The following is a 10,123-nucleotide window of genomic DNA, read 5'->3' as shown; positions in this document are numbered from 1 at the left end:
AAATGCATTCAAGTTTCTTTTTAGACTTAAAAGTCTAAAAATGTATAAGCGTTACTGTAAAGCAGGCTGTATTGTTTTAAATAAAAGTTGAATACACCAGACATGTAAAAGTTTTCTAATCCTTTGTCTTCAGTAAGCAGCTTTACTTTGGATGCTTTTGAGGGTAAATATAAGACAAACAAAATAACTGTTGGTTTTTGACAGAAGTAAATATGCTACAGTCTACCACACCCTTTAACAGGCATCTTAAGCGGGACATTTGGAGATCTTTTTCGATCTTGTAAGCGTTTGTTATTCCCCCGTTCTGCATATGCTTTCAACAATGTTTACCTTTTTAGTCCGTGCATTCAATCAGTGACATTGTATGGGAAAACATAGTGGCAGCCATCTTAGGTGTACCACCGCAGACTGACATGAGGATCTCCAGTAAAAGACCAGTCATTCATTCTTCTGCTCTCTCTGCGCCTCTCCATCGATCAGGACCATGGACAGCTACCCGCTCGCCTCAGTCTTTGAAGGGAGAAGCCATCTCCCGCTTTCAAAGAGAAAAGGCAGCTCCAGTTCCCTCATCTGTAGCTACACTAAACTCCCCTCCTCTGCTGCCCCTCCCCTCCGCTTCCTTCTCACCTCCCCCTCTCACATCCGCAGCACCGATCGACCAATAAAACGGGGCAAACGCGAAAGCATCGAGCGCACGGCGCAGGCGGAGAAAGCTCAGTGTGGAGCAGACTGAACCTCCTCCAGCACCACTGGTACTGCTGAAATCTCTCAGCGAGCAAGTACGATTAAGGCCTATCCCTGTCTCCACTTCGGACGAATTCTACTTTAAATCTGTGCAAGGGATAATAAGGAATTTTATTCCTCGGGGTCACTGTCTGCAGGTTGTAGCAGAGACGAATCCCTTCTAGAGCAAGATGTTAGATCCGTCGTCCAGCGAAGAGGAGTCTGATGGGATAGTGGAGGAAGAAAGCAAAGAGATGGCACCTCAGGCCGGGTCCCGCATCTCTCCCAGCAGGACCAGCGAGAGCTCTGGTGGACTGGCGCCCAGTAGCAGCCGCAGCAGCGCCCGTCCAACCAGTCCGAGCCCGTCCGCAGCCAGCGAGGAGAAAGAGGACCTGGAGAAGCTGCACAGAGAGGAGGAAGAGCGCAAAAAGAAACTGCAGCTGTATGTTTTTGTCATGCGATGCATCGCATATCCCTTCAATGCAAAGCAACCGACTGATATGGCAAGACGACAGCAGAAGGTAAGGCCCCTTTTGAAATGAAGGTAGAAATAACTATGATGATGAATTGACTTCTTTCAGTTCGTGGATGACCTAGATAAGCTGGAACACAGAGGGGGAGCTACGGCCACAAGGCCCATCGGATAGTGCATGAATGCATCACTGTCCCACTAAAAGGCACACTTTGTTTTTTTGACTAAAAAACGTAGAAATTCCCGGGGCATGACAGGAACATAGAGGCAAAACCTTGGATAATGAAGGGACTGGTGGTGCTGCAGAGCTGCACTCTCTCTAAACGTCGTGTTCCTTCAGCTCTGCAAGCTCATTAATCGAAAGGGCGTTCAGTGGGAGCTGGATGACGATTTAAAGCAGGACTATGTCATTGTCCCACTTGGCCTGTATCTCCCCTTACATATGCGGCCAATAGGGGCAATGTGTCCTGCCCTGTTGAGAGTTATTTGTGGCATCACTTTTCCCTTTAATTTGGCCTCTCAAGGTGACTTTTAGAAACACGCCTTCTTGAGAAGCCACATTAATAGCTTCCCTGTTTTATGAATTGCTAATAATTCTCCAGGGCCATCGGTAATTTATTTCCATGAAAAACATGCTCCCTTCACAAATTTCATTTTGTAACTGTTATTCTCACACAAAGAAATTTGCAAAAAGGGAACAAAGCCATCGTCCTGGTTTTACACTCCTGCTGAGTTCCTCCATTGATGTTGCTGCCAGTTTTGGCTCATGTTGTCCTTACTGTCAAAGTCACAGGCCTTACTGTAGGGGTGGAGACTTCCATAGATGATTACAGCTCTCATTTGTACATCAAAACATTTTTTCAGCATTTAATATAAATTTGTACTTGATAAGGATTGCCATAGTTTATTTCACAAAAGTTGGTGTCATCATCTAAAGGACTCAGCAAAAAGATGTATTCTAGTAATCCAAGTCTGTCTATGCATATTGCCTTTAAGACTATAAATGCAATTGAGACTTAGTGTATTTTCTTAAAAGGCAGACTTTTCTTTCTCCAGACACTGTTGAGCCATATGGTCTGGATTTTCTGCTGACTCACACATAATTGCACGTGGGAAGCAGAAACCACCACGTTCCTATGTATTGGTTTGTTTGTGGTCCTGCTCAGCATGTAGGTTACTTGGTATGCACTCTGATGTCCAAGGAAAAATCCTCTGCTGTGGGCGAGCAACTATAATCTGATGCTCCATACTGGATCAGTGAATCAAAGGGCTGCATCTATCTGCTTCTCACCTCTAAACAGTTGTACAAAATCATTGCTTAGAGAAAAATTATTAGGAACCTTGTACAGTATTGGATACAGAACACATTTTGAATCAAGGAAAATTGGCTTTTTCTATGAGGTTAATTGAAAATATTTATTTCACAGAAGATGTCTTTGTTTAAAACACCACAGTAGCTTTATCTATTGTATTTAAAAGTAACATACATGACTTACTATTTAATGTTTTGCACTTTGTATTATTATGAGAGGGCCAGTGGGATGATGATTATCAGTGAAAGCAAATGTTTTCACCAGGAAAACCTATTTATCTAATAAGAAACCAGTGCATAGCGTATAATATCTTTAGCAAAGGAAAGGTTGAATATAAATTTAAACAGCTTCTTAAATAGTATAACATTGATAATTGCAGGTATAATAATGTAATCTACAGCAATACTTATTGTTGTTTTGATACACAAGCAATAGAAGAATATAAACATCTTTAGTCATAGTTTTGAAGTATATGGTTTATTAAAATTAATTATTCTCGAGTCATTTTAGTTAATTGATATACAGTAGGGCAATTTTTAAGCAAATGTTATCTAAACACACGTAACAAATCAGATTAAAAAAAGATAAGTAGCATTACAAGCCTAGTTATTAAACAATCCAGTGAAATCTAGTTTTTAATGCAAGTAGGTTAAAAGCAATCTTTATAAAGAAGACCAGCATATTACATGAAGTACTTGATTTACAGACATGCTGCTCCTAGTTGCCAACTGTAGTTTTGAAACTGTTACCTAAATGAGAGTGAAGCGTGGAGCCCTTTCAGTTTTCACTACGTCACAGTTTTTGATTCCATGCCAAGATATATTTTCTTTCAACTAAAACTGTCTCTTGGTTGGAGCTGACTTTCTGAGTCAGCTGACTGACAGTTTGCACTACATGTGATAAGAGGCATTGCTGTGTTACTGTATGCTCCATTGAGCTGGAGCATGAAGCTTTTGTTTCTGTGCCTTACCTTTTGTACCTTGATATTTATAATCACCCTCTGCCTGATGATGTTATTTATTTTTTACTCTATTAAAAATAAAATATTATTCATGCACTTCCTGTTGTTAAAAACAAACAAGTTACCCTTGAAACAATGTATGCTTCTAAAATCTTAGTATGTCATAATCCATCATATACATCCCCTGCTTGCATTGGATAGCCAGTCTAACATTTGTCCATTTTAACATTTTGGCTATTAAGGATCACTGAGAGAAATTTGATGAAACAATATCTGTAATGAAATGACTTAAAGGGCCTCAGCGAAACATGTGGAGAAGCTCCACAATAATCCCTTATTAGAAGCTCTGGCACATAAAAGGCATCAGTGATGGGCTATCACAGAGAAACAGGACAGGCTGCAAACCAAGCTAGCTCTGCTTCTGCTGCTCCTTAAAATGTATGGCTATAACCTTGTGATAGGATAAGTCATGGACGGAGCTTTTCCCCCTTTTAAAGGGCAGAGTAAACGCTTTTGTTATTTAAAATGAGAGTTGCTATTTCTCAAACGTTGGAGGGGTGCTCATGCATAATTAACTGGTGCCATGCTTGTTTGCACACAAGGTTAATCATCTTTCAACATACTTACACTAATGGCCTCTTCATAGAGAAAAAGAGTAAGTTATTGAGATTATTTGCACATGTATAGATAGTGCAATCATTGTGATTGTGCAGGAGGTTGCAATCTCTCTTCTTCAGTCATAGTAATCTCCCTGAAAAATAAAAGTGCATACAAGGTAAAGTAAAATTAAAAATCCTCATTCCTTTTACAGTTCAACCACAGTTTTATGGGATATTATCCTTTTCGATGTTGCAAATTATAATGTTTTATGCATTCTGTAAATAGATACACCAATCAACCATTTTAAATAATGATAATAATAATAAATATAATAATAAAAATTATATATATATATATATATATAAAGCGAGAGGGAAAATATACATAATATCTTTAAAAGAGAAGCCTCTATTTGTTAAAATCGGATCTACACAACCATCCTGTTTATTTTTTTAGATTGTAGCAAATTTCCAGAAGATAACATGACCTAAATATCTTATCTGCCAACAGGTTGAATCAGTGTTATACTGTGATTAATACCCAGGATTTGGGGAATTCCATCTTTCTGTGGCCTTTTTTTTTTATTAATATACCAAGGCCAGGCAACAGCTTTGCAATGCACTCTGCAGTGACTCTGATGTATTTGCAACAGACCTTTCCATATTTAAAGTTTTCTCACCTTTTTATCACCAGTTGGTCTGCAGAAGCAAAAATCTGGCGTAAGAACAATTACTATGAAAAGCCGCTTATAGATAAATTGTAAATTACTACATTAGCAAAAGCAGATGAGGCTGTTGAGGTTCATACCTTAACAATTCAGATAAAAAAGAGATAAAAACAGATGTATGCACCACCGCTTTACACTAAGGGTTCCTATGTACATTGTATTGCATTTGCACCTTTTAATTTTTTAATTTTAATTTTTTTTTTATTTTGTCATGTTATAACAACCAAGTTTTGCATTCATCCCTATAAACTCAATACATCCAAATAAAAAGCAAAAATCAAAAATCATCTAATTGCTGTTGTGCTACCCATCATGCAGAAGAGAAACAATATCATACAGCTGCAAACCTACCAAGACATGACTATCTGCCTAAACTAACAGCCTGCTAAGAAACTATAGACAAACTGCAAAGATTTATGTTTTATCAGGGGAAGAAATTCATTGTTAAAAGAAAGATATAAGAAGTACTCTTTGTAGCATATACACTTTGAAAACGCCATCTTCATGCTCCCACAAAGAGTTGGTAGTATTATGCTCTGGGGATTTATCTCTTCAGCAGGGATAGAGAAGTTGTTTGTGTTGATTGCAAAATTCAGGGCAATCCTGGTAAGAGACTCTTCTAGATATATTTTGGGCTGGGGATGAGGTTCACCTCCCAGCAGGACTAAAGCCCTACACATAAACATTTAAACTGATTTCAAAAGATATTGTAGGAACATGGTCCACTTTCTAGATCTTCTGTGAATTTTTACAAAGCATAATTTTATCTCACCACTGTTATGTAATTCTTTGTGCCTGTGTGTTACAGACTATAACACTGGCATTCACTGCATTGTGAAAAAAAAAAAATAGAAAAAAGGCTTGTTAAAGGCTGTCTGCATTTTGAAGTACTTAGTTAATGTTGTTGATTGATACAATCTTGGTGTTTTATTGGCATGGTGTAAATGATGAAAAATTAAAGGTTTTCCATGATGTCATAGATATGGGTTTCGATTCAAAAATGGTGACAGCAGAAAAGCAGCAGGTGAAGTAGCACCTCACCAGCCAGGTTTACTGCCTCCTGAAACATATCACAGCTTCACAAATTACACAACCCTCTCTCTCTCTCTCTCTCTCTCTCTCTCTCTCTCTCTCAGGAAACAGTTAAAATCTGGAAGCTGCAATATCAAATTCAAATTTATTTTTAAAGACAGATAAATATGAAATCAAATTAATTTGTGCTTCCCTTATTAAAAGCATTTTACTGTAGCTTGATTCTATCTTGCTGAGAGAGTGGTCACACAAATAGCTTCTAAAATGGTGACAATACAGTGAGCCTGGGCCTGAGCCTTAGTGAATTTGTGGGAATTTATAGTTTGCAACATGCAACAAATATTTCCACAGATAAAACCAACGATAATGAGTTTTCTGTATTGGAAGTGTTAATTAGCAAGTGTTAATCTAGTCTATCTACTGTATTCTGTGTCTTCACAGAAATATATTTAACTTACTTCACACTGGTGATCTAATTTAGTTAAAACAACGTAAAAAACTTTGTAAGCAGTTCCATGTAAAAACATGTTCTTTAAAAATATGATGATAACACAATTATAAAAAGGAGTAAATCTTATAAATATTCATTATTTTATGTGATATTACAGCATAAGATGTTGCATGAACTCTTTGCAGTACCAAAAAGAAGCAAAATGTGGCATGGTTTACTAAAGAAGATTACTTAGATGTTAAATTAAAAAGAAAAAGTATAAACCCTTCTCAGATTACATCTATTGATTCCACACTTACTGCAGTGCACAAATAAGCATGTGATAGTTTCAATCCTGAAATATGAAACCTTGAGTTACTAGTTACTAGTGAAAGTTACTAAGTTACTAGTGAAATACACCTATGTAATATAGAAATGTACATATAGCTGTGTTAAGTTGCGTTCAAAAGGTTGGAGCAGAAAAAGTGATCTTTAATACTTTTGTCACAGTCTCCAAAGCAGAATCCTGGATTTGTCTTATCCCCCTTCTCCACAGTTCAGCCTACAACTTTTTCATTGGATTTAGGTCTGCAAACTGAGCTGAAAGAAAATATAGTTTGAGATTGATGAACCAATTTTTGTGCTTTGACCATATGTTTTTATCATCTTGTTTCGAAAAGCCATGGACCAATTATCAACCGTTCTTAGTTTTCTGGTAAATTTCAAAGAGATCAAGATGCTAATCATCCTGAAACCTTGTTGTCATAATTGATTGGTTGCTTCAGTCCTGGACATTTTTTCTCTATAAATAGATCCACTAAATGTAATGCTTGGCTATTACTAAAAGTATTCAGTCTAAGGCTTTGTTACTAAAGTATTTTTTTCAAGATTATACATATCTTAACCTGAGCTGCTAATAAATATTTCTGCCACTGTAGTGGTTAAAACAAAATAGCCTTATCAGAAGGGCCACAAGTGATTTACAAAACCTGTTACAATTTTCTGCAGTCCAAAGCAGTTGATAAAGCCAGGATATTTATGCAGGAGAAGGCATCCATCCATCTTAACCACGGTTTGCTGAGCCAAGTTGTGGGCAAGGTAGAAAGGCCTTGAACCAGAACCAAGGAATTTCCTGATCTACTTCCTTGTCGAACTTTAATTACATTGAGTACTTGTGGTTTCTTAAAATACGATCTACAGTGAGGAAGTTACATATTTCCATTTGAACAACATGGGGGATCCTTGGTTGCTTATTTCACAGATACTTATAGGTGGCAGATAGAAAATAGACAACTCTATAGTTGGATGGCTAATTGTCAGAATTATAATAATCAAGTTAAAGGCCTTTGGTACATATCCCTGTAACAGGGATAGAGTAATCACACCTAAAATGGAGGATGAGATCAAAGGGAATACCTCCTTAAACAACCTGGTTGGAACTGGATCTAGCATACAAGTTGAAGGCTTAGATGAAGACAATAGTTTATCTAACTCTGAAAGTTCAACTGGATCAAAGCAGTCTACACTCGGTTCAGATTCTATGGCTAACTCAGATGCTGCCTCACCTTCCAGATATAGACCAATCATAGTTAGAGGAGTGCTAATGATCTTATTTTTAATAAGATCAATCCTATTTATAAAGAATCCCATACAATTATTACTGCTGAGAGTAGATGGAACTGATGGTTCAACAGAGCTATGGCTCTGGATGAGTTTGGTAACTATTTGGTAACTATTGAAAATATATCTAGGATTATTCTTATTTTCCTCTATTAACGAGGAGAAATTTGCTGCTATTGCTTTACAAAGGGTCCTCTTATACAGCAGTAAACTATTTTTCCAGACTAGGTAGGATTACCTAGGTAGGCTTGTGGAGCGCGATTTTCCATCCAGTTTCCTAGCATTTTGCTTCAGAGTGTGCAGCTCTGTAATAAACCAGGGAGCCAGCTTTCCATTTTTAAAGGTTTTGCTTTTTTTAAAGGGGAATGAGTGAGAGGAATAAGTGATCCAAGCTGTGTGGTAGTTAGGTAACTATCGGTTTCAGAGAAAAGCGAGACTTTAATTAAAAACTTTATTTCAATTTATATTTATATTCCTCTTTGTAAACCAGTGTGAAATCATTGGAAGCTTTGTGCATTTAAGCTGCAGCCAAATGGAACAGGTCTCCTCTCCAGTCTCTTTGCTTTGACTGGGCTTTCAGGGTGAGGCAGCTGCCTGTGCCTCTAAGACAGCACTTAGGGAAGCAGGGAGAAACTTGTGGCAGCTCTGGCTGCTGTTATGAGATAATTTTGCAATGGAAGAATGGTTACTGTGATGTCACCAAACTCACCAAAAGTACATAAATGAATAAGTAGATTTGTCTCTAATCACCTTTTTGGAAAATAAATTGTTAAAGAGGCCTGACAAATCTCCAAGTACAGCTACAATATCAAGTTGGTAACACTGTTTTTTTTCTTCAGTACTTGGAGCCCTGCTTCATACACAAGCCAGCATGCAGCAAGACAGACAGAAGGTTGTGGTGTTGGTCAAAGTCAAGTAAATTTAATCATTTCCTGATTCAAATACATTTTAAATTCTGATTATGATAAGGAAAAGTGTACAAATATAAAGTATGCTATATCATATTCTTTATATCTTTTAAACAGGTTTTTAATACCGGTAATTCTAAGGATATGAGGACTTATTTTACTGTGGCCTTGGGGTATGATTAATTACATGTAGCTGAAACTGTGCTTCATGATTATGCAGATCATATTCTCATGATCAAGCCATTTAAAATACTTTGTTGGGGAAACATAATGTAAGTTCTTACCACCTGAAAAGTGATTTATCAACCCAGATGCTAAACAGTTGCAGTTTTTTTGTTGTTGTTGTGTCATTGATACCATGTTTAAAAGTCAGATGCAAACTCTCTGGTAATTTTTTGGCCACAAAGGAGGCAGTAGTGCACTGACAGGTGCTGAAGACAGAGTCAATGTGCATTTGAACAACCACAAATCAACATATTGCATGTTTATGCAGCAAGAATGTTGCCTTTATTCATTTGAACCAAAAATGAAAAATACAATGACTAAGATTACTTATGTAGCAAGTTATAAAAAGTAAGTACTGAACATTACCGGCCATCAGAGAACATCACCTGGTGTGCCAGACTAAAGTGCCCATCTCTAACTTGTGGAATGTGGTATTGCTTTTTCCTCCCTCAGTTATCCTTAACCCACTCCGTACAAAGCACAATTATTTCTTATTGAATAATTAAAGTCCTTCTTTGGTAAGCAATATGTTGGGTGAGTTATGAAGTTAAATCACATAGAATTTTATCATGCTGCTGTTTTATACCTGTACATGAACAAGTAATTGAAATGATGGCTTGTGACGTCATTGCATCCTCTGCTGCGCATGCGGGACACATAGGTTGTATGAATGCAGTTCACACAGGAGATCATATACTAGTCGCATATCTTTTGAAATGTGAACAGCAACGCAAAAAAATTGGATTCCACAAAAAATCAGAATTGAGCATCAAGACCTGCAGTGTGAACTTAGCCAAAGTGACGCATTTCCGCTTTCAGTGGCTAGATGCTATGTTAGACATTCTGAACAACATGTTTTCATGAGCCATTTTTAGTCAAATCCAGATTACTTATGTCCATAGAAACAATACCAATCTAATTATTTTTAGTAATTGAGTCTGAGTAGAGTTTGAGCTGATTGTAAAATTTTGTGCATGCACAGTCGTGCCTCATTCTCCTTCAAAGAGCGGTTGGAGGCATTCTCTGTAAACCCTAGAGATGGTTGTGCGTGAAAATCCCAGTAGATCAGCAGTTTCTGAAATACTCAGACCAGCCCTTCTGGCACCAACAAT

The 10,123-nt window shown here is 37.4% G+C and overlaps 1 protein-coding gene across 9 annotated transcripts in view; it reads left to right on the top strand.

Annotated features, from left to right (window-relative positions):
- The first annotated feature begins 700 nt into the window (after positions 1-700).
- The window catches only part of cadps (Ca++-dependent secretion activator), a 107,584-nt gene continuing 98,161 nt past the window's right edge, over positions 701-10,123 (top strand). For all 9 annotated transcript variants that reach the window (XM_015392189.1, XM_015392187.1, XM_015392184.1 and 6 more), the window contains exon 1: positions 701-1,244. In XM_015392189.1, coding sequence (XP_015247675.1) covers positions 915-1,244 — 330 coding nt within the window. In that variant the 5' untranslated portion in view covers positions 701-914. The remainder of the gene's footprint in view (positions 1,245-10,123) is intronic.

Source organism: Cyprinodon variegatus, unplaced genomic scaffold, assembly GCF_000732505.1.
Source record: "Cyprinodon variegatus isolate N-32 unplaced genomic scaffold, C_variegatus-1.0 Scaffold577, whole genome shotgun sequence".
NCBI lineage: Eukaryota > Metazoa > Chordata > Actinopteri > Cyprinodontiformes > Cyprinodontidae > Cyprinodon > Cyprinodon variegatus.
Note: the sequence above shows the minus strand (reverse complement) of the source record. Positions and strands in the feature narration are given on the sequence as shown.